A 25,343-nucleotide genomic window follows, 5' to 3' on the forward strand; every position below is an offset into this window, starting at 1 on the left:
CAAGCCCCCTTGCACTGATGTGAGAATTTCACACTCATTTGGGCTTCAGATAGGGCTTAAGATGATACAAGCTTTACCTTCACATATCCAACCTATCCTCAGGCCAATTATTGCAGCTAATTAATTTGAATATATCAACTTTTTTATCACAAACTTACTTAATTAGTACTTTCACAGCTTCAACATGTTATTCAGAGAAAAAAGATTTTGGCTTTCTGGCGGTTAAGCAACAAGATTGGCACAATACTCTTATCTGAAAGCTTTTAAAGCACAATTTTCATTGGAGCAAAAATTTTATCACAATGTAACAGGCAGTTTCATTACCAATAAAAACCAGACAATATTCAATTGTTGGTGTATGATCCCTAATATAATGTCAAACTGCCATAGTGAATATGCAGAAATTATTGGGTCAGGATATTCAGATGTCAGTGTGTGATTGTAAATAATGGCTCCATATATTTTGGTACTTATGTACTGGGAGGTCTAATCATCATATCATTTGATAAGTGTCACATGAGGATGTAGTAGAATTAATAGAAAAGGTGCGCATACAAGTGAAGCTATTACGATGACATGCTCTTCATTTAATACAAAATTCCAACAGCCTAAATACAACAATGGTCCAAGGTTGGTTTGGCACTAAGCAATTCAGAAATTTGATGCTTAGGTTTCTTTCTAAAACAATACATAAAAAAGGCATAACTAGACCTGCTTCACCTATAAATCCATACTCATAAGCAACACTGCTTTGTTTTCTAGTAGAGAAGGATATGGCCTTGCTGCCAGATCATTTTCTCTTTCCCCAGATGTTTCCTCAAGACTGCTTTGATTCACAGTTACTGGCACTAACGTGCCTATATGAATACACTAACTCCTTTCTTAGTAGTAGTTTTGAGGGGAGGCGACCGACAGCTAAGGTCATTTGCGCCATAGGGGATGGACAGGAAAGGATGAAGGGTGGAGAGAAACCCGGCGTCGGCATTAGCCTACTCTTTACGAAAGGCGCCAAGGGGTCCGCAGTTTAACGTCCCATCCGATGGACGGCGTACTCCCTCAAAGTGCCCTCCACAAAGCACCTCAAGTAGGGATCGAGATACCTCTGAAAAATATTCAACACCGCCGGGATTTGAACCCGCGCCCTCAGGGTGGGAAGCCAGTACGTTAGCCCCCGCACCATCTCGATCCCCAACTCCTTTCTTATATGCCAAAAATGATACAGCATTGATTAACTAGTCTCTTAGCACACAAGTTTATTGCTAGGCTAAGAGCCCTTAGAAATTTCTATTAAAAATCATGAAAAAGGTTTGGAAAGCAGAAGGCATTACTATATTATAAACAGTTTATGATGTTAATATAGTTTTTATCCAGAGCCTTTCCATTAACAGGGACCATACTCACAATAACTGTAAATTTCGTTCACCAGTCATTTTTACATGGTAATGTAGACATTAATAATTACTTACAGATGGGATTGGAAGCTGATGTGATAATTTGCTTACTCTGAGCAAAAAGTGTGAATGCCTCAATTCTACACCGAAGTTTCAAATCAATGTGATATAATATCATGATGTATGTTACTTGTACACTGGTGGAATATATCAAATAAGTAAAACAACTCCTTCCCCAATTTGTTTGAAAAAATAACACGAAATTCACTAGCAATGTGAGAATCTTTAAGGATTCAAACATATATACCATGGCTTTAACCTTAGTTGAGATTTCAGCAAACTAGTACTATCCTTGTGAATAGATTTTTTAGTTTGAATCTTGCCGAGTATCTAAGGCCAAAGGAAGGGAACAAAGTGTGTAAGTGGACTACACCTCCAAGACAAAGATAAAATTATTGACAGTTCCAGTCTGAATAAGGTTTTCAATTTTTTTCAAGAACGATAAGATGGCATACAATCATCTAAAAGGTATCCTGCCAAAGTATTATTTGGATGTATGGGTTGAAGACAACACATACATAAGGCGTTGGGTATTACGTGATTCCAGACCAGGCATTATAAAGCAGTTTTAATGTTTTTTATTGTTAGTCACAAAACTACATTATTTAAGATGTTTTTATAACTTACTAAATACATTAACATTGGGTATTGAATATTTCCATTCATTAACTCTCTCCAATATTGAAACAATGTCAATAATATCAGATTCATTGCTGTGGAACTGCATCCTGCAGCCATAATTTAGTTTTAATAAGGTGATATTCATATATCTTAAATTGAAGAAACTACATAAAACAATAAATAACCAATAGTATTAGGGAGATTGATGGAAAAAATGAGCTGTAAATAGAATTTTTAAGTGGAATGGAGGATGAAACATAAAACTGTATCAATAAAGACTTCATAAATAAAGGATTGCCATACATGAAAAATGGATTATGGGAAGCCATGAAAAAACAAGACACAATGGAACTTGTGTAACAGAAACAATACATCACAAATGGCATAATTTACTTTGGTAGAAACAAAAAGAAAGTAAATGAAAGATATTAACTAAAAAATTTTAACAAAAGAATGATATGCCAAATAATAATTAACAGAGAAACTGTTAAAAGAGGGTACCGTAATCTCAAGACCACTTCAAGAAACAGAGAGATCAATGCTAATTGGAAGCTAATAGAGAAATTCAATTTGAAGATGAAAATATAATGAAAATGTAGAGAGAGCATTTGGAGAACTTTCTGGACAGAAAGGAAATGTATGCTAGAATACTGGGAAAAGAAGGTGTTGAAAATATTGATGAGGGAGAGTATGCTATTATCAGGGTTGAAACACTATAAAGGACAGGCATTGCCAAAAAATCATTCTAATAGTACAACACGATAAAAAATTCTGGAAATACTATCCGAGCAAAGTTGAACAACCTATGATATGTACATTGGAAAAGTACTCATGGACTTGAAAAAGTTTAATAAACCACAGAGCAGAAAAGAGGTCTGTGAAAAGTCTGATGATGGCCAATAAATTATCTTTTTAATGCCATGTAACACCTGACCCTTTTTTCCCAGATACAACAGCTAGATGAGGGTGCGCACCTTACATCAGTCCCTCACTTCTATCAGAAGTTCTCTATGTGATGACTCAATTTCTCCTGTGCCTCCAAGATCCTAAGCATAGCACAAGATTAGAGGATGTGTTTTGCTTGCTTTCTATTCAAGGCGCTTATGCACTAGCCAGTGCTCTCCAACATCCCACCAACAATATATTTTATTAATTTCATTTGTCATGTTTTTTAACCAACTACATTAGGGTTTCAATTCTTTATGCAATCATTACACGAGGGCTAGCATAGTTCCTGAACTGCATAAGTTCAAAGAGTAGAAGACTTACAGAAAGCAAAAAATTGAGGTATTCAAAGATCCTGTAGAATTAGGTAATCACACCATTGGGCAAAGTACTGTGTGCTGTAATCTTGCACAAGGAATTCATACAAGGACATGGTTGCAATTATTGGTTTTAATTTGGCCAGAAATGTGAGAAAACCTGAGTTTTCTCATCACTGAAAATTGGCTTAATAATTTAAGCTGCTAAGTAGTACGTATAAATGCAAATGGCTGTGATGACATATGTCAGACTGTAACTATCACTGTCTATTCATCAGCCATTTCAGTGACAAAGTGATTCATAAAATTTTTCTAGGAAAATTGCTTTTTTACCGAAGGTGTTAAAATAAATGATTTAACTTCCATAAAGAGCCATCATGAGAGTAAATTTTTGGGTATTTTACATTTGTTTCATTCCAATGTTTAAAATTGGGGCGAACATGCTTTACGTATAGGAGTAGTACAACGCATTATTTGGTAACGGACATTCAAAGCAATCCCAGATTTCCACCGTTAGCCCAGAAAAATTCAAACACTCCACCTATCACAGAGTATGGGTAGCGATACTACTCCTCACTGGATACATTCCACTGGTACTTAATTTAGAATGGTTAAAATAACACAATGATAAGAAAACGAAATAAACAATTTTGTTTACCAGCTACCATTAGTATTAGTAAGGTAAATGTGTATTACACAAGTAAATACAAAAATTACAGCCAAAACTTGCACATACACATACATCACAGATCCCATTTCACCCATTGCTGATCTAATTTCTCACAAAACTACCAGGTTCAACCATTTATATATGACAGAGAACACTACAGCTTAGAACATTCTCTATGCTGCAGAACATTGATCAAAGACATTCCTCAATCAATATCTATAATAATTCCATGGTCACTAAGTTTAATAATTGATGCTAAGGCAACATTCAACATTACTACTAAAAAGTAATAAAGGAATGGAACATACCCATCGTTGTAGTACCTTCCCCTGCGCTCGGGAGCATATCCCTTGCCAACCGCTCCTCCTGGGGCGGCATCAAATCGACGGGGGTGGCTGGGACGTCGGCCCACGATGTCGTTCCGCCGACTTGGGTGGTGGGGGTGGATGTATTTGAAAGCTGCCTCTGGGGTCTCGGAGGGGGTAGGAGGGGGGGAGGGGGAGCTGTGCAATTGGCCCCCAATGGGGGAGGTCCGGCTCGGGGAGGTCGCCCCGGGGATGGAGGTCCTTCCCCAGAGGGAGTTGGTGCCGTAGTAGTGGTGGGGGGCGGGGGGGAAGGGGAGAGGCGGTTGGGGGGGCCACGGGTGGGAGGTGCCCCCGCGGCCACCCCCGCCACACCGGCCTGCTCCGCCCCAGGTCCCCTGGGCGTATGGCCCTGGGCACAGGCGGAGGGGGGCCCCCCCCTCGGGAAACCCCACGCTCCCTCATTTACCCCCACTCCACCTTCAACTGGTTTGCGATCCACCTATGTAGTGACAGAAATAGGTAGTTGAATTCATGAATGGTGAAAACCACAGCAGTCTCTTTCAAAAGAGGGTGAAATTTTCTGCAGTATCAATCATATAACTTTGGTCAAGTTAGTGAGTTGGTTTGAAACTTAATAATAAGCTTCAAATTGAATGTCTCTAAGGGTAACTCACTAATCGAATAGAAATTCCTTGGGACTTTCAGACTATTGACTTTGGAATTTTTGGAGTACCTTTCGATTTATTCATCAAATAAGGAAAATATACCGAGATCTTAAGGAGGTGATCAGAGTTTGAACTAAGAAACATTTCAATCCTTTGAAATTTAGCAAAAAACTTTGTTAAAGTATTTTTCACACAATTTGGACATTATTTCCTACAAGGTTACCATGGTCAGATCATTGTGGTTGCTAATGTGCAGGCCAACTTTTTTGGAATGGTGAACATTAAATACCTAAAAGTGATTAAATTGTGCAAGTTTTGGACCATGTACTGGAAACAGTTACAACAATGCTCACTGAAAATTTCATCAACACAAACACTGACTAACCCCAGCCACAGCATTGAGATGCTAATATTATGTATAATAGAGCCTTAAAGTTCACATACTACCCTTGGTTGTTCATATTTTATGATTTTGTGGGGGCAACTTTGTTGAATGATCTTACAGCTTATTGCCTCAATTCAAACATAACAGTAAATTTCTCAAAAATTTCTTGGGATGTATATAAATAATAGATGTAACGTAAATGCTTACATTTGAAGAAGATTCCATCAGGGAGCGATGCTCATTGCGAAAATATTCTTCCTTTTTTTCTTCTTGAACAACTTCAGGATAGAGGGGTTCTACAGGGGCATCAGCCCATGATGTAGATGATACATACTCTCCTCTTCTACCACCATTACTTGGAGGTCCTTTGCCTCCAACTTCACCAGACATTTCTGAGAGCTGGCCACTTCTACGAAGTAGAAAAATAGAAAAATGTTTAAATACCTAAAAAAAAATGCGTGATCAATTGTGACCCTAAGATGCTAGCGGAACGAGTACTAAACATTGACTGAAGTAGCAGGCATACAAATATTCTGGGAATTTCCCTTTTCGCGACTCACTATACAAAGAGTCACTTGTACGCAAGCAATTTTTGGGAAAAATATTTTTACTTGTCATGCAAGTTACTCACAATGCAAAGTGCTCGTTAACCAAGATTCCAATGTTATTATATTAATATATATATTATCATGATTAAATCTACACTACATAGCATGAAAAAGTAAATATATAAAACAAATATTTTTTTAATTAAAAGCATTAGATCACCAGTACATTAACAATGAACTGCTGGTATTTCACACTTTTAAATTTCTTTACAAACATTATTGAAGTAATTTTACATGTTATTCATCCTATTTTTCCAGCATATGATTGAAAACTCCAGGACATTTCCGGCATAAAAAGTCATCCTAGTATTTCCAGCAGACACCCATGATGCACTATCACAAGTTCACAAAAGGCAGTTCAATTCAAAATTGTCATATTAAGCTAGATACTTATCCTCTTTAATCATAAGTTATACCCGATAATTTCAATCATCACACAGAAAAATATTGGACAGCTGGACTTCAGCCTATGATATGGAAGTTTGTTGAAATAAGTTTGATGTTCAAAAATATCTTTAATCCACAATATGACTTCAGCCATCCAGGTATCCTTACACCCTAAATTTTTCCGATGAGAAGTGACCATTCAAATTTTGAGACAATAATTATTATGCTGATTTTTATAAGGATAAGAGACAATAGTCACAATACTATCAAACATGCATACTCCTTAAATGCCAGTCAATGCTGCAAAGTTAAGACTGGACAAATGTTAATAAATGCAAAAATAAAAATATTGAATTTGTTTTCTTAGAAACATTAATGTGGAAGGGTTAACCACCTACAACCAATAAGATTAATGAGAATACTAAGAGTGTAATAGACTATACCTTAAGGAAAACTAGTTACATTTAGAGTATTATTGTACACCATACTCATTATATCATGATTCCACTGTACAATGTAGATCCACTGAATGCCAAAGATAGAATATTTTACTCATTTGGGATGACTTCATAATTTTGTTAGAATACCTAGTATATATGTGGTATGTTCAATAAATGTGTGAACTGGTGCAATCTGGTGGCCATGACGGAGACTATAGCCCAGCCCCCTAGAAGTGCTAGTTGCCTGAGACCCTATGAGCTGTCTGTGCTCGGCAGATCGTCGAGCTGTGTGTATGGTGCCAGTTATGTTAGCTTCTGTTGTACTTGGTTTTACTGTTTGTCAAAAATGGAAATTAATGAAATCACAGAGCTACAAATCAACATCAAGTCTTTTGGTGAAGTGCAGTAAAAGTTATCAAGAAATTACTGAAATGTTGACAGCTATTTACCATGATAATGCTCTGGAAAAAAATCCATCGTCAAGATGGCCGACAAGATGCCACGAATGATGCAAGGCTGGGATGACCTTCAACCACCTGTGTTGACGACAACATAGATGGTGTGCGGTCCCTTGTCATTACCGATCATCTAAAAACTGTCCAAATGATAGCCGATGAACTGATTTAGGAAAATCAACCGTGCACACTATTTTAACCAAACATGATGGATGGATCCTTCACCATGAAGATGCACCTGCACATTCAGCATGGATTGTTTACCAGTTTCTGGCAAAAACTTCCATCACCATCCTTGATCATTCTCCTCATTTGCCAGATCTAACCCCCTGCCACTTTATCCTAATCCCAAAATCCAAAAATGTGATGAGTGGACATCACTGGGAAGTTGTAGACACAATAAAGCAAGAAATGACAAGAAAACTAAAAATCCTAACTGCCAAGGACTTCCAAGGCTGCTTTAAACTGGCGTGGAAAAGAAGATGGAATATATGCATAGTAACGAATGGAAAGTACTTTGAAGGGGACAAAATGATGTAGACATTGAATTATGTTGCATTTGTGTTGCATTTTAAATTATGAAAAATATTTATTTTATGGCCTCAGTTCGCATATCAATTGGACAGTAGTATAATGAGTATAGGGTACCATTTTCACAGGGCCCAAGGTTTTAACTTGATGAAAACGATGTTTAATTAGAATAAGTTTCTTAATGAGTTTTTACTGAAATGTGTAACTTCATGTCAACTCCCTTTAAATGACAAATAGCAGGAGTTGAAGGCTATCACACAAATAAGAATTATATAAAGTATAGGAAGGAACAATTATATTAAGGTTGGCATGTCGTTATAAAGTATTAGTAGGGTTGAAAATATAGAGCAGAGAGTGTTTACAAATAGAAGAAATAATCCAGAATTCCAGATGATGTAAAACATGAGTTTTCAGGCGTGATATGGTTGAATATCATAATTAATTAAAAATTGGCAATTTTCCACAAAATAAAATTTATTAATACGACTGGTTCCAATGTAACTGCATCATCATCAGGTCATAGACCTAACGATGATGTAGTTACATTGAAACCAGTCGCATTAATAAATTTTATTTTGTGGAAAATTGCCAGTTTAAAATTTTTAATTAATCTAGATGATGTATTTGAATTTAAAGGGTTCTTCCAAACATACCTCTAAAAGTAGACCATACAGAATACTCTTACTCAGTAGGAATAAATGGACTAATGAAGTATTCATTAAACATATTTTCAAGATACATTACTGGTATCTCAAAAAAGCTGTTCATTAAATATGACCAATTACAAGAAAATAAAAATAACCAATTCTACCGTTTTCGACCAATACACTTATAATTTAAAGTTTTTGATCCATTAGAATACCTCCATGGATGCTGAAGAGTAAATTACAACTGAAGGATAGGTGATATTTCACAATATCATAACTATGTGGCAAAGATAGATACACAATGCTGACCATCTTAATAGCTCATTATTTGGTCAGAAAGGAAAAACATAATGTCAATCAAAAGACCACAATACTGCAAAGCAATAATTTCAGAGAGTAAAAATCATTCGTCTTGACCGCACTTCAAACCCAGATCCCTCGATGTCTGACTGAGTGCTTTAACCAGAAAAGCTATCGAGGCTTAAAATTTGCTTAACAATAACTTAACTGGCTAAAGCAGTCAGTTGGACATTGAGGGATCTGGGTTCCAGTTCCAGTCAATGCGAATGATTTTTACACAAATTGTTGCATCATAATGCATATCAGCCGATAACTCTGTCAAAAAGTTAGTCGTGGAATTTCCCGCAGTATCTCAGAACCACAGCACTGTTTCATAATATACATGGGTCAACATAAAAATAACTTAATCACAAAAGTTATGGAATTAATAAAAACCACCTTCATTCCATCACTATCTCAAGTTATACTTTCTGAGGTTTCTTTCTCCCAACAGTTCAGCCATTGAGAAAATAAAAATTTCATTGAATAGCAAGAATAAGAAATGATGCAAACTAACTTGGTTTCTCTATTAGAGTCCCTCAAGCCACGACTCTCCCGGACACTCCGTTCATCTCGACTGTCCGGGCGTTGGGGTCGATCTTCACTTCCCTGCCGCCTATCTTCCCCCAGAAGGCCGCCACCACCACCACGCTGCTCTTCCTTCCAATCTTTTGAATCTCTCCAGTCCATAACTTGACGATTTTCAATTTCAGGCTCGAAGGATTCCTGTGTTAGTGTAATAACAGCTATTTATTCATAAAAAATGTTTTGTTTAAATACTTGAACAATTTGATGACAGGCAATGAGAATATTCATCCAGGAGATCCCAAACAGTTAAAAATATTTTGCCATTTCATGTAACAAATGACAGGCAAATTTCACTGCATCATAGTCGGCAGATATAAATAGCGAAAGGCCATTTCATCAAATGTTACTATAGTTACCTGCTATTGCAAGATGAAAATAGTATGGAGAATGACAATAATAAATTATTACAAGATATCTATTTCCATCATTATAAATGATGTTTTTGCTCAAAGATACCAGCATTGTTTTTAGTCAACGTCAAAGCTACTCCTTTAAAGACGAATAATGGAAAACGTACATTGGAATCTCAATACATATAATTTTTTCTTGATAAAACTATCTTAATAGATAAACACAAGAAATGTTCAGACCATCTGGTGTTGGTCAATTTAGAAGAGGAATGAACTACACTGTCATATAAATTATGTTATCATACCATTCTAAGAAGCTAAGTTTTCAAAATGAAATAGCTACGATAGCAGGATTTCTTAATAACTTAAATTCATACTCATAAGCAAAACGATGATAGTGAATGATAGATGTGTGATTCATCCTCAAATTGCTTTCACATTCCTTTGTTGAGAAGATTTCTAAGTGCTTTCATAATTCCTAATGCTAGAACTCAGCTAGCAATTCGACAATTTTGAATACCTAAGGAAGGCCTTATTTAAGGATGAATACACTCAAAATAGCTGAATACTAATGCATTGGAACACGATGAAATATCTATTACAGATAGGGTACAAAGCTCAAGAGAATAGGATTCCAATATTTTTAAGACTCCTAAAAATTCCCAAGAATATTTTAAGGAGTGTCAATTAGAGTTATTATATGAGATAATTGTCAACTATTAAATTCTTTGATCTTAAGATTTTTACTCTATTTAATTCCTGAAAATAAAATTCAACTTTGGCCCAAAAAATATTGTATTATAAAGTACTTATTTAAAAACACAACCACATCTCCCGAAGTAAGTAGGCTATGTAAAAAGCGAACGATAACTACGGCCGTAGACTCTTCCCATTATATGTAAGTAGGCTATAAACTTAAAAATTTTAACACGTCCCAATTTAATGGTTGAAATTGAGTAAAGGGAATTTTAAATTATTGCCAAGGAACAACTAAGGTTAACTGCAAATACTCAACTAGTGATTTACCATGATGCATTCATCCCTCAACTTTTGTCAGGGCTTTATTGTAGTTTGTGTCATATTATTTCAATTACACTATTCCAAAATTTGGCTTAATTTAAGAAGTCAACTTTGGGATAGACTTCTGTTAGCTTTTCAATCTCCTCTCTTCTTTCTATTCTAATATTCAACCTAGTCTAAAAAGCACACTTTTGAAATGTACACACCCTGTCGAATGTTAACCTTTTTTTAGTATTATGTTTACATGAACACACTTTCATAGAGAAATATGTCTGCATATCGGTCAAAAATTAGTTTACCTGACATGTTTACCCACAGTCATTCACCCAAATGGAGATAGACAATGAGGGTAGAGTATGCGTAGTACTAAGCCCTACTGAGATTGAAATGAACGCTGTGATATTAAGGGTTCCTTTCCTTGTGCTGTCTATGGTTTCACAAGCTCTCCCACCTGAACAATCGCACAGCTTGGGTGAAGCTTAGGGTACCCCAAGGGAACCTCAGGAATGAAATCCAGGCCCTCCAGTCAGTAACCTAATGACCTACCCACTGGACTTCCATGTCTTCTTCAGACAAGTTTATGCCATTGTAATTACATCATAATAATTTTTCATTTTGTTTTAAGGCAACGTAGCATTATTTGGTTCAATATAATGTTATGTTCTTCAAAATGCAGCAATTTGACTCAATTCGGCCATATTCTCTTGTGCATGTTAGTTCAGAGTGACTCTAACAAAAAAAACAGCTCAGTACCAGCCATCTCATTACTCTCATTACAGATCCAAAACAGTCTCAGCAAACTTATTGATGTATTTACATAAATTCATCTATTTAGACAACATTAGGATATATCTTATGGAAATGCCTCCTTTCATGAAGGAATCAGGTTTAATAAAAGCTAATATATAATCCAAAGAAGTATCACAATGCATGCAAGTTGAATGGTCTTCTAAATTATGATAAGTGGGAAAAGAGAATTCAACTTGAGCGGACACAGAGGGTCAGGGAAGGCAGACATACACTACAGTCAAAGCAAATAATCAATACTTGGGAGCATTTTACATACTAAGCATTCCTACAAGTAAGCTCACATAAAACCCAATTTTTTAGCTAAGTAAGAGAACAGTTTATTGACAGATCTTATCAACACATTAAAGCTGTAGTAGAGTTGCAACTAAAAAGGTTTTCACTATAGCCCACAGAATCGTCAGGTTAAAATTTGATATGACCTAATGAAAGAAGAATAACTCCTGCAGAGAGTGAGTTCTTCAGGCATGAGACCGTTGTCTCAGTTGTGTGAACTAGTTCTCCCATGCAAGTTTCAAAACTATTTGGCACGATATACATATAAGACCAAGGAATAGATGATTTTCTTTTCACACCTAAGCATAAAGATGTCCAGATGGCTCAGTGGGGCTTTCCCTCAATGATTAAGTTGCCCCAAGCCATTCTTTGAATGGTATCTGGAAATGATATTGGTAATCAACTGCCATGGTGCCACTGAATCTTACAAGATTAGTGAAGTTAATAACTTTACATTATGCCACATAAAGACGGAAAATTGATAAAGAAAAGTTTTTTTTTACGAACTTATGTAACTGGTTCCATTAAAGTAAAACACAATGTATGGACTATTAATGCTCACTGCCATATTTTATATTGTATACCATAGATATCTTGCAGTAAGTATTACAGCCAGATGTGAAATTATGAAGCAAGAAGTTAAGCCTTTAGTGTTATGGTCATTCATTTAATTCACTATGGCTACATTTGTACCAATCTTGTCACTTCTTCTATGTCTTTGCATACACCAAAACGTAAAAGCATCTAAAGGGAAATAATCTTAAGTTACTTTCATTATGATTACAAAGAATTTCCTGCCATAATTTAATTTATAAAAAATATAATGAATTGATAACATTAAGGATATATATTTCATCAAATATTAATAATATTCTTTAACTATTTGTTCAATAATCATAGTATGAAGTAATAATGTTCCAGAATATCATCTACCATGGGAAAATCTTTACACTCTTTTAGATATTTACAAGTTTTAATGAGTAGATTGCTGAAATAAGACTGCCTTCAAATTCAGATAAAGGTGTAGAGGTATAATCCGCAGTGTCTCGCAAGGCACTCTAAAAACCAAATCCACAACTAATCTTCATTATGCAACTAGAAAGGGTGATTACCTTCTCAATTCAATTACTACAGTTCATTCATTCTATAGCATGGGGACCAAAATTAGCAGCAATCAACTCCATGAATTCTCAGGCCATTTTCAAGTTGTTCGAAGTATTTGTTGTATGATGATAAGACACAAGACAAAAACAGAGCAATGCTGATGTTATTTCAAAGATGCCATTATGTCACGGCCTTGGCACCCTGACACACGGATGGCATCAGTGACTTATATTGAATAGCTACTGATACCATTTCAATAGCATCCTTAAGCACAGAGCAACATGAGATATCGTTATGTAATAACCTCTCAGCAGTATGATGGAGGTGGATGAATATCAGAATCAAATGAAAATAACTATCTTCAAATCTAGACAGCACCCTACTACTTTTGTTAACTTTAAAATTCATAAATTAATGTTTAACCAACATGAGTGAACTTTGAAACTACTTTAAGCATCATGCATCAATATGCAGAGAATTTCAAAATCTGCTTCCTCACTTGTCAACATACTTATAGGGCTACTGCACATGGATTGCAGGGAATTAGCCATTTATGCAACATAAAGGTACTATTGTACGAGGCATATTCATGAAGTAAGGGCCGTTCGCTTATATTTAAATATTGGTGCTTCAAACAAAGTTTTACTCCAGCAGCGCCATCTGCTGATTCATTGAGAAGCTATAGCAGCATTTGCTTTGTTTCATAAGTTGTTTGCTTGTTTGTGCATGCAAATAACAATGTCTGCTACCATCGTTCATCCCACCAGCTGTGAAGTGTTCTGTTATATGATTCTTGTATGCGAAAGGATTGTCGGCTGCTGAAATTCATCGGGAGTTATGCCTAGATTATGGACCTACAGTTATGAGAGAAGGAGATGTTAGACAATGGTGGCATGATTTTAAAAATGGACAAACAAATTTCCATGACGAAGAGCAAAGTGGCAGGCCCAGTATTCTGACCGATGAAATTGTTTCGCAAGTGGAACAAAAACCGCAATGAGATAGTCGATTGACAATTAATGGCCTGGCTGAACAATTTCCTCCACTTGGATGCACTACTGTCAACAATATTGTCACAGAAAACCTACAATACCACAAATTGTGTGCGAGGTGAGTACCGAAACACTGCTGCCAAAACCAATAAGAAAATTCAAGATTTTCATTGGGAACACTTTGACCACCTGTACAGTCCTGACCTTGCACCTAGTGACTACTCCCTTTTCTTGCACTTGCAACAGTGGCTCGGTGGACCACTTTTCAAAACCGAAGAGGAACTCAAGAACGGCAGTGTCAATTGTTTCATCTCTCAGGCAGCGAGCTTCTATGCAGAGAGGTTAAAGAAGCTGGTGCAGTGGTACAAAAAATGCTTAGAGGTGAGCGGCGATTATGCAGAGAAGCGAAGTAGGTTTGTACCTAACTAAAAGTGCCAATAAAATGTTTCATATGAGTATTTTTTTCCTGTGACCGAACAGCCCTCACTTGCATGCCTCGGGCATTACTACAAGCATGCCTCGTAATATTATTTTTGTTCCTTGTGTCCCAATAATGGATACTATGGTGCTATTATAGATAATAACTTCACCACCTTCACAAGATTTCCTTAAAGTTTTACAACTAACAGAGAAAGATAGATCTCTCTTTCAATGGTGTACACATTTTCATTTTTATGATATTCCATTAACTACATGTATAGAAATATTTTAAATTATCTAACCTTGTCTTCTAACATTACAGGTATAATAGTTTGGTAATGAAGTTCATGGGGGAAATTTATCTTGAAGAATGTTTCAGAGAATACTTCAACATGCTATGAAAATTACTTAATACAATAATTTTGCAAAATTAAATAAAAACCCAACCAGTGAGTCACACATAGTCTGTAGATAGAAATCAATTAGTTACATCCAAGTTGTAATAATGGGAGGATGGGAGGTTAGAATATGGCTGCCTTTGCTAACCCTAATTACAATAAACAAAAAGTGCCAGAATTAATACACAAGGTAAGCAACCGAGGCTTTTATACCAATGTGACTCTTGTTCATTAGGTATATTCAAGAAGGATCCCTAACTAACGCTGGTGCATAATATATAGTCTTCTTATACAGTGGAACTTCATAATACGAGCATAATCCATTCTGTGATCTTTCTCATAAGGCAAACGCTGGCTTAGTGAAACAACTTTTGGCATATAAATTAATTTAAAATATGACAATGCGTTTCATGCTGAAAAAAATTATCCATGCATAATGTTTATTCCAAGAAATTTAAGCATACATTATTTAGGATCAGGAACCACGTTAACCTTTTCTTTTAACACAGAATGAAGCAACCGAGAATGCAAAATTGACTTGTAAAAGCAAAGAAGTCTAAATAAATTGTTAATCATTAATACGTACATAACTCCTTTCTACTAGAAAGTTGTTTAGAGACATTTCTTTTCTTCGATGATTCAAATTAGGTAAAAATGCAACTCAGAATGATTGTTAAATAAATTTATGGCGGGCATCGCCACTGCTGATGCCTCATACCCATGGTACGATGCAAAAGTTTCCTGTGACATCAAGATTTCAGTTAGCCAGCTATTTTGGGCTTAACACTTCTTGAAGGCTCATGGAGTTTCAGAATGTAAACAAGCAGGATGTTAATTTCTAATCCCCCGCTTGTATTCGCACATGATAGCAGCGTGAGACAGCATTTTATTGGCTTGTGGCCGGGGAATCCATTCTTTTCTACCATTAAGTCTAGAAATAAGGGTTTGCTTCAGCATATTCTTCCAGAAGAGACACCTCTGGTCACATTTAAAAACCTTTTCGGGCCGTTAACCCTTGCGAAAGCAATTTGATGCCACTGATGAAGTTCCCTGCTGCCTTTGACTCAGAACTTCCTCCTTCACCATACCTCAGAATGCTATGGGTTATGCTTCTCGTTAACTTATTGAACCACGCACTGCTCCCCTCAAATACTTGTTTGGACATTGTTGATACTGTCATCCTCCAAATGAGGTCGCTGAAAATCACTTTCCCCTTCTCGCTAATTATATTCTCATTAATGATGTTGCACTGCGATTGCTTATACTTAACGCATCAGATAAGCAATTGTTGAGAATACAAAACCATTGAATATATACTCATCACTCTATTTGAAGCACCTATCTCCTTAACCTCATGCTTGAAGAAAACGCCAATTGCTGATGTATGTACTAGATCAGCCAACCTTACACCTTGTTCCAGATGCTCAATGAATTCAGGAAATTCTCACTCCTCATCACCCATTATGCGAATTGTTTTTGTCAAATTTCTTTGCTCGTTATGCTAATTACACACTGCTTTTGGTGCTCGTCAAGCAAGGTTTCACTGTATTTGACAGAACATGCTGATTTGCTTAAAGTATTAATTAGCCACCATACTGAAGATGACTACCATTAGTAATGGCCAATAAATATTGCTGGCATTGATGGATGTAGCAATTAAATTTATATTACTTTTGCTAAGCATGGTCAACTCTTAAGTGCATAACTACAGGAGTACAAAAATATAGTTTAAAGAAGACCAACATACACAGGTGAAATAAGCCTTGATTTAAACCCTAAAAGAAATCAGAGGGCCTTGATAATGACTAATGTAACAGAATAAAAAGGTAAAAACCCAGAAACCAACTTAGATATGAAATCAGTGGAAGTAGAAGAGAGAATCAGCATTGGATTGCACCGAAAAGAAAGAGAATTCATCTGAACACAAGGATGATTTGATAATTAATTAATTGATAACTAAAATACCAATAATTTTATATGCCTGATAACTAATAGGTAGATTTTATTTCTAAATGTACTCTGTATGCATTTCCATCCTCAGTGATATTACCATGAATAATAATGAGAATGGCTACAAATCTTTCTCTGGAATTGACTGAAGGTAAATGTGTTAGAATTTACGTTTGTAATGAGCTGAAATGTCATGTGAAAATGGGATTCTTTATACTTTGATTCCCCATTTACTTGAGATGCTAATCATTTCTTTAATATTGCCATTCTGATGCTTTTTTTTGGTTCCGTTTTCACTTATGTAAATTTTAAACCAGAAAACTAGCTACGAGATTTTGGCTTCGAATTCCATTTGTGCGATAGCTAACACAATATGATATAAAACATCTTCAACAGAAGGAAATTGCATTGAAAAGTAAAATTTTATGAACACCCATATAAATATTTGTAATTGGATAATATGAACTATCCCAAATTGGCACTATCAACGGTAATTGAGGCGTTTTAAATTTAACTTTTATTATTAACTATTAATTTCATCTGTATTATGATGTTTGATAATGCTGAGGGTTTAAAATTCTGCAGGATAGCAACTAAAAATAACAAAATGTTTGCTAAATAAAATTATAAATAATATATGCTCCAGGGTATTAGAAATACTGGTGTTCTCTCCCCCTCTGTATCCTTTTAACAAAGTATATTTAAATGTGTTCCACGCAAGTACAATACACTAAGATGCATGTTTTCTTTCTCTATTTAAGATTCCCTCTCCCTAAAGCATTTATATTTGCTCTATGGAGGCAATGAGGAAAACTTAACTAGCAAAAGTTGGAAATTAAGCCCAGAAACAATTATGTGTGTTGGTGGCACTTTTCAAGTCTTTGCCAACCTAAGGATTCTCCACTTCTCACCCAATAGTTCAGCATTTACAGGCCGACATGTTTCAATTACATTCATTTTGGAAAACTGAAAACTACCACATAATGAAAATAATGTTCTGAAACTTTTTTTCCAGCACTGTAAGTTATATTTCTGAAAAGAATGCAATGATGTTGCGATAATTGCGTTTAACGTGTCCCACAAGGTTTTCAAGGATGCTCCAGAATTGTTACATTTTGCTGGAATTGCAGTCAGGATATTAAAAACCAAACAAGATAAGAGACAACAACAAAACCATGGTATCCTCCATATATCACTAAGGAAACCTTAATCTAATAAGTTAAAACAGTAAATACTGGCGTTAGATGCCTAATACCTGAAATTTGCATGATTGTGATAGGTTAAAATTTCATTTTTAAATTGTATATTTTTGGAAATTTTTCACTAGTTAAGGCAATACTATATGAATGTTGCCTGCCTGAGGGTAGGATGAGAGGGCAATCATCCCCCTTTGCCCACTTTGGCTACATGAATGAGAGTATCTTGACTAATTTTCGTTTATTCAGATCTTAAAAAACATATTGGAATTAATAATATCATTAATACAACTTTTTAACACTAGAGCGACAGCACTTGGCACACCCCCTATAACGACAGTGAGGGGTCACCACGACCCCTAGCAGTTTGGGTCCTATTATCATCCCACATTTTGAGCGATTTCTGGAGCTGTTAAAGTTCAAGGTTATGCTAGTCAGAGTTTCTGTTGATTAAGATCACACTGCCAAGTGGGAGTCCACCAGGATGCAGGTAAAGGACCCCCATGTCATTCTTCTTCAAGTCGGGCAGCCTGAAAAAAGCATATGGGCTTCAAAACTGCTCATGATTGGAATGGTGGTAAGTCTTGTGTTAAACTAATGTTACCCTGGTCTACCAAACTTTCTACACTGTAACCATATAAGGCTCCTGGATGACATCACCCCCTTCCCTACCCATGCAGAATGCTTGGGGAGCACATGCCTACATAGAGCTAGTTTGAGTGCACAGCATCAGTCACCATTTCAAGTTAACTTTCTCCTTCACACAAGCAAAATTTGTAGTAGTAGAGGCTCTTGGCATGGCAATCCTTAGCCAATTATTCCAGTGACTTCAAATATAGACGCTCGATAATAGATGTAGGATGCAATGAAGATTTTTTTCAACAAAACTGAAAGATATTATTGCTGTTAATTTATTATAATGAAAAAATCATTAAACTGAAAAACAAAGAAAAAGGTGCCAAACATAAATATATTTTACATACATATTTAGCATTATGTATGGAATAAATAATGGGTTGGATTTACAGGTCTATAGAGGGAGACATCTGGTGACCGAGGATAAAAGACTTCTCAAGAATTAGTTTGATTTTATCCTAAACAATAGGAATGAAGCAACTTAACTTTCATTCTACGTTCACACAACGACTGCTTTAATATATTAAATAAATTTCTATGTAAATGTTTTGGGCTAAAGCTTTGTCAAAAATAAATAATGAAAGTTTTGCAAAGTATTTTTTATCGTTTTGTAATACATGGGATGACAAGCTCATAAACCAGGGAGGAAAGCTTAGATGTTTTCACTTAACTTTTCTCTCTGGGCCAAGCATTTTCCTCACAAAAATAAAGAAAAGCACTGTGTAAGTATCTATCTGATCTTTCAGATGGTTGCCACCTGGTATTATGTGATATACTTGTAGAGGACAGAGGTTCATTCATAGTCTTGAACAAATTATAAATATAATGGTGAAAATAACTCTTCATATTTTTTTTAAGTTGTGGCCAAGTGGAATTTACTGTTTGGCTCCTTGGGTAAAGGTTAAATTACTATGTATGAAACAAAAAATATTTCATTTATTTAGAATCAATCCCTACAAATTGGTTTCATTAAGAGGGGTTGGGAATATGGTTTGTTGAATGCAGATGCATACCATCATAGACATATGACTAGTTGGTGACCATTTTCACTTGGCTAAGAAGTGTTTATGCAAGCCAAGCACAGGATGGGGAAGGTGCGAAAATTCTCCATGAGGCCTGCTTGGTAACACATTGAAACATCCTTTGTGAAAAACTTCATTTAGAAAAAATCAATGAAGAAGACATAAGCTGTGTCCAGACTCATCATTTAGGTGCCTAAATTGCTTGATTGAGGGTGGAAGCCATCTTGAAGGATGTAGAAACTCATTAGACAGTGATAGGTCGCATATTTAGGCACCTATTTCGGCCTTCTGACAAGGTATACCAGAAGTGTATCCAAAAGGCGCCATAATGCAGCCCCAAAATTCAAAGTGATAAGAGACAACTAACTGAAGAATAATCCCCATGGCGGGAGTCTACAATATATGTTGGTTACAATTAAATTGGCTATTTCTTTGAGAGACTCTTTACTCATTGAAAAAACAAAGCGCATTATTAATACGAGTCAGAAAAGTCAGAGCTTTTTAAAGGCATGAGAAATTTGGCATCTTCTGCATGGACGTAGTTAAATTCTTATAATAACTTTATTTTATTATGTCATTGAATACAGATATTTGGGATGTAGATGTAAGAACATTTCCGTGTTTGGTGCTACATTTAATGACTAAGAACATCGGCTTGGTCCTTGTGTTTGTATCCATGCCTCATTTGTGTGCATGATAAATCTTATTTTGGTATATAAACATGACAGAAAATAATCTTCAGGCGTTATGTTGTGTTTGGAGAGTATGTAATGTAAGTATATGATATATGTAAGTATTTAGTGATGCCCTTAGTAAAATATAGCTGTGCCAACTGTGTAATCATGGGTCGTTCGCCAAAACTTTGCCAAAGGAGTCACCATTTCACTATGCTGGATTACGAAGTAATAAAACCAACACAAATGAACAAGCGCCAACAAAGACTAACTATAGGATAAATACAGAATTGGAATACCAAATTTAACTTGTAAATATAAAATATTTAGAAAGATAAGTATGCATTAATATAAATGAGCTACACATGATAAAGCATATCTTAAAACAATTACTGACAAGGAATAATGACTGAAACATTACCTTCGACCAAAATACCATTTAAATAAGATAGATAGTTTGAAATTATTGAAATGTAATAGTATCTGACCTAATAGTCAAAGCAAAATATAAAAAACGGATAATCTATTGAGTTCAATACAGCACGATAAGAAAAAAATGAATTCGAAACTAGTGCAAAAAATCACCCAAGCTACTACATTAAAAGAGAAAAGGAAAACTTTAATGCAAGATTTCTGTATGCATTGTAAAGTGAACTCAGGATTATGCAAAAACTAATATGCCGTTTTGCAACTAAACATTTGCAGAAGCTATCTCAAATATCAGAATATTTACATTTGGGCATCATCTGTTTATTCCTTATTCTTAGCTACATAGATGGCCATACTACTTCGTAGGGTGTCCTAACACAAGGTACCTTATCTTTAGGTATCTAACATTTAGGCACCACCGTAATGCCTAATGAGTCAAGATGCAGCTATAAAAGCACCAGTGGTCACCATGACAACTTTCTGTTGTCCTAGGTAAACCTCCATTTTGTTTGGAAATGAATTGTGAAAGATTTTTCTTCCTACTACATCTCTTCTCATCTAGACTCCTTCATGCATAGTCACAGAGAATGGATGTGTTTTCTCAGCACTGCGTGGAAGATCAAGTTAGAGGAAAAATAACCGAGGAGGCTATTCCAGAAGGTTAAGTGGTGATTATGAGCAAGGTCTCTCAACAATATCTAAAAAATGCAGCTTATTGCACAGATTGTGATTGTTGGCTTCACTTCAAGTGTAGCATTAAGGCAATGAAGAAGTGAGGGTGGAGGTCCAAAAAATGAGAATAAAGTTAAACAAATAACTTAAGACAGGAGGAACTTTTTAATCGAAAAGCTAATGAGTGTAATGCAAACAGCTTACTAAGTAATAGCAGCCCTGACAGAAGAAAAAACAAGTTCAAATTCCACCTAGATAGCAAATATTTGGAGACTGGGAAAGACTGGAGAAGAAAATAACACATCAAAATAAGATCCGCAGCAAAACACCAAAGAGCAGATTTGGATGGAGGTAGCAAAGGTGAAGGAAATTCTATTGGGTAGTCCCACTATCCCATTAAGGAAATTTTAACTAAAGGAGAATAAAGCTAAGATAAAGATCATGGGGAACTCAATGATAATATTCAGAAGGAAAGTTTGCAAGTAACAGTTAACTGCTTTGGAAAAGAAATTACTTTGTTCATCCACATATATTTTCTGCACGTCCTAGGTTTCGACTTACAAAGTCATCAGGTGAAGTACAGAGGAGACACAGCTTTATATACTAGACACAGAAGAGGAGGGGGGGGGGGAAAGAGAAGGGAAACTGGGAGAGGGTTGGGTATGGTGTCAGGGGGGGAAGGGGGGCTATGGATTAGAGGGAGCTCCAGGAAGAAGAGCAGGATGCATACATCTGGTCATTAACCAATATAAACTTATCATAACTCCTTGGAAATTTCTTAACATTCCAAGGCATCATATCTTAGACCTTTCTTCTCCAAATGAAAAATCTCAAGAACAAAGTCACTTGTGTGGTTATTGCCCAGTAGGCGCTAGGCAAAATGGGAAGAAGGATTTCTGTTTTTGAAACAGACGTCATGCCCTTCTGTAAATAGATTTGGAAGAGCAAAATATTTTCTTTTCAGATATGAATCGCTTGCTTAACAGGTAAGAGAAAAGAACAATTGCAGAACAAAATTAAGGAGACAGCGGAACTGATAGTTTTGGTCTAATACACTCTGTTGAACGACATAATGGTAATTTTGAAGTGCACAATTTAAGTGTAATTTCACACAGTGCATGGCTTCTGCAAATGTGTGTAGTTGCATAGTGTGCCATGAGCACTTGCCACAAGGTCAAATGATCATTAAAGAGTACTAGTTACAGGGTCAAATATTTTCAACTAGTTTTTATGGATGTTTATCGGGGCAAAGTTAATAAAGAGAAGATATGCATTGAACTCAAACTAATGACAGATAACTTTGTTCAGGCAGTGCATTACCGCTCACTTCGCTCAACAAATGGTATAACCACGGTACTCGCATTTTGTAAAAAAATAAGGATGATGAGAAAGAATAAGTCAGCGAGACCAGACGATATATCAATATATCAATTAATCTAAAACTAGGTGATACGGCAATAGCTTCGTACCTGCATAATCTATTTAATATTACTTTAAATAATGTCGTCTTGCCTAATGATTGGAAAAAACAAACACCACACCCATTTTCAAAAAGATGCTGCTGTAGCTTAGAATTATAGGCCAGTAAATATTTCATAAGTTGTCAGTAAAATTATGCAGCCAAAGAAATGGATGGCTAAACAAACACCCACATGAATTTAGAACAGGTTATTCATGATAAATACAGATTTTTGGATTAAGTTGATACAACAACGGCACAATCAGGGAAAAGAAATTTATATGAGAATTGTCGATCTTTTGACAGCTTTCAACTAAGTGCCTCGTCATTGATTACAGTTAAAGTTGGAGTCATTACATTTGAACAGAAGATAAAGAAATGGATAAAAAACTTTCTTACAGGTAGAATTTAAAAAGTGAAAATAGGGGATCAATTCTCAAATAATGTGAATGTTTTATAACAAAAGTTCCACAATACAGCATTCCACGACTACAACTTTCTCTAAATTACATTAACAATCTACTGAATAATTTAAATTCTTAAGTAAAACTATTTGCTCATGATTTCGTTAGCTGCAGATGGATAAAATAAACGAAAGACCATAATACTCCAAAAGACATTGATTGCCTTAATGAATGCATTATAAAAAATAATATTGGCATTACCATAAGCAAGAGCATGCATATAAATTTTGTAAATAAAAAAAGTGTACAACCGAATATTTAATTTACAGATAATCCAATGTAGCAGTACTTGCAAATATTTAGGCATTTACTGAACTAGGAAACTTGGATGGAAAGTTCAACCAGACATTGTAATGCAAAAGGCATTTGAAGCACCTCATAGGGTAATAACAATTTTAGAGGAAGCAACAAAGGTGCAATGTATAGAATAGTTAAAAATGATGAAACATGGGAAGATTTAAGGAAGGAAAAAGAAAAACCAAGTTTTAAGGGGAAAAAATTACCAGTTTTAAAATAAAAAATAAGAAAAAAATAAAATAATAGAAAAATGTTTTCATTTTTACACAGACGTACGTATTTGTTGAAGGGAACCAGCTAACTGCGGTGTTGTTTGAGGTTTTCCCAGAAAACAAAAGGAGTTTTCAGAACAGGTGTAAGGCAGCCACAGGACAAAGGACCTCGTGATATAGTGTGCAACGTCTGGGAGCAACATTGATATGTATGCGGAAAAGACTAAGTAAGGCTGTGATATTGGGAGATGTTTAATAAAGAGTGATTTTTGATAAGTTGTGATGTTGGACAGTGCATTAATTTGAGCAGTGTCTGATGTTGGTCTGCATAATTTTGGTCATGATGTGATGTTGGATGGTGCGTGATTTTGGACAGGGTATGATGGTGGACATTGCATAATTTCAGTTGTGGTGTGATGTTTGGTACGAGGCCTTACTTTGGGCTGGGTCAAGTATTACTTCAAATTTTCCTTGATTAGAGCATAATTTTGATTTATTTATGGTTGATTTTTGTATGGCTCTGTATGAAACCAATCAGGATTCTAGGGACTTGTGTTTCACCTGACAAAGTGTGTATGGATATATTTTAATAATAATAACGTGCAAAAGACCCATTAAACATAATCTGAAATTTAAAAGTCATGGAATTGTATCCCCCTCAGATAAATTCTTTCAGTAGAAAACGCAAAAGTGCTCTAACACCATTCATCGTGCCAGCGTTAAAATGAAGTCCCAAACTTTGCACAATAATTTTAATAAGTTATCCAAATTTGTTCATATCCATAGTTGGAATTCTTTTTTACAAACCAGCACCAAATTTGCTATAATAAAGCCTTAATATTTTTCATCTTAATGACTTCTTTACAACTAGTTTTCCTGTACTTGGAACATTTTCAATTCGAAATTTCGCCACTATTAAGCACTCTCCCCTTATCCTGGTTATTTGACAAAAATAATAATCAACATTGCATCTAGCTAGGACGAACACTTCAATAACCTATTCTTTCACAAGTTTCACTTGTCATTAAAATTAATTTCTAGACTAATCTTGATCATCTTTCTTTTCATGCAAAACACAGTTTATATGTGAAACAAAAAAAAAAAAAATTCCCCTCATAACAGAAATTACTCACATGACTAGCAAGTAAATGGCATGCCTGACTACCTTGATCACATCCATTTCAATTAACTTTCTGCTGAATTAATATTTTGCCTACAATTTTTTCCAACTCTTTTCCAAAAAAAATAATAATTTTTTGCTAAAACATACAACCTGAAACCCTCATTATTGATATTATTTATGCAACATGATGCATTTACTGTACATTTCCTTTATTCCTATGGTGATGTAGCTCCAATTTTTGGCCTGCCAATTCTTGGACCACAAAATATACAATGAAATGTACAGACATAGAAGAAATGAAGCCCATCACATTGCTGTCAACATTTAGTATGTGACATTCAAACTAATATAACATAAATTTATGTCTCTACCATAGGAGAATAATGTTATTTCTAATCTGCATATATTATAGCTCTGAACAGTTTTAATGTGAGTATTGTCTATGAAACTAGACAGAGCAAGTATTTCATTTTGTAATTAAGAAAGGA

At 35.5% G+C, this 25,343-nt stretch overlaps 1 protein-coding gene across 6 annotated transcripts in view; it reads right to left on the reverse strand.

Annotated features, from left to right (window-relative positions):
- LOC139690065 (uncharacterized) overlaps positions 1-25,343 on the reverse strand; it is a 138,944-nt gene that overhangs the window by 74,973 nt on the left and 38,628 nt on the right. For all 6 annotated transcript variants that reach the window (XM_071587300.1, XM_071587289.1, XM_071587280.1 and 3 more), the window contains exons 15-17: positions 9,284-9,492; positions 5,567-5,768; positions 4,313-4,808 (exon numbers count right to left, since the gene is read on the reverse strand). In XM_071587300.1, the coding sequence (XP_071443401.1) occupies positions 4,313-4,808; positions 5,567-5,768; positions 9,284-9,492 (907 nt within the window). The remainder of the gene's footprint in view (positions 1-4,312; positions 4,809-5,566; positions 5,769-9,283; positions 9,493-25,343) is intronic.

This window comes from Hetaerina americana, unplaced genomic scaffold, assembly GCF_022747635.1.
Source record: "Hetaerina americana unplaced genomic scaffold, ioHetAmer1.1.p SCAF_1, whole genome shotgun sequence".
NCBI classification, from domain to species: domain Eukaryota; kingdom Metazoa; phylum Arthropoda; class Insecta; order Odonata; family Calopterygidae; genus Hetaerina; species Hetaerina americana.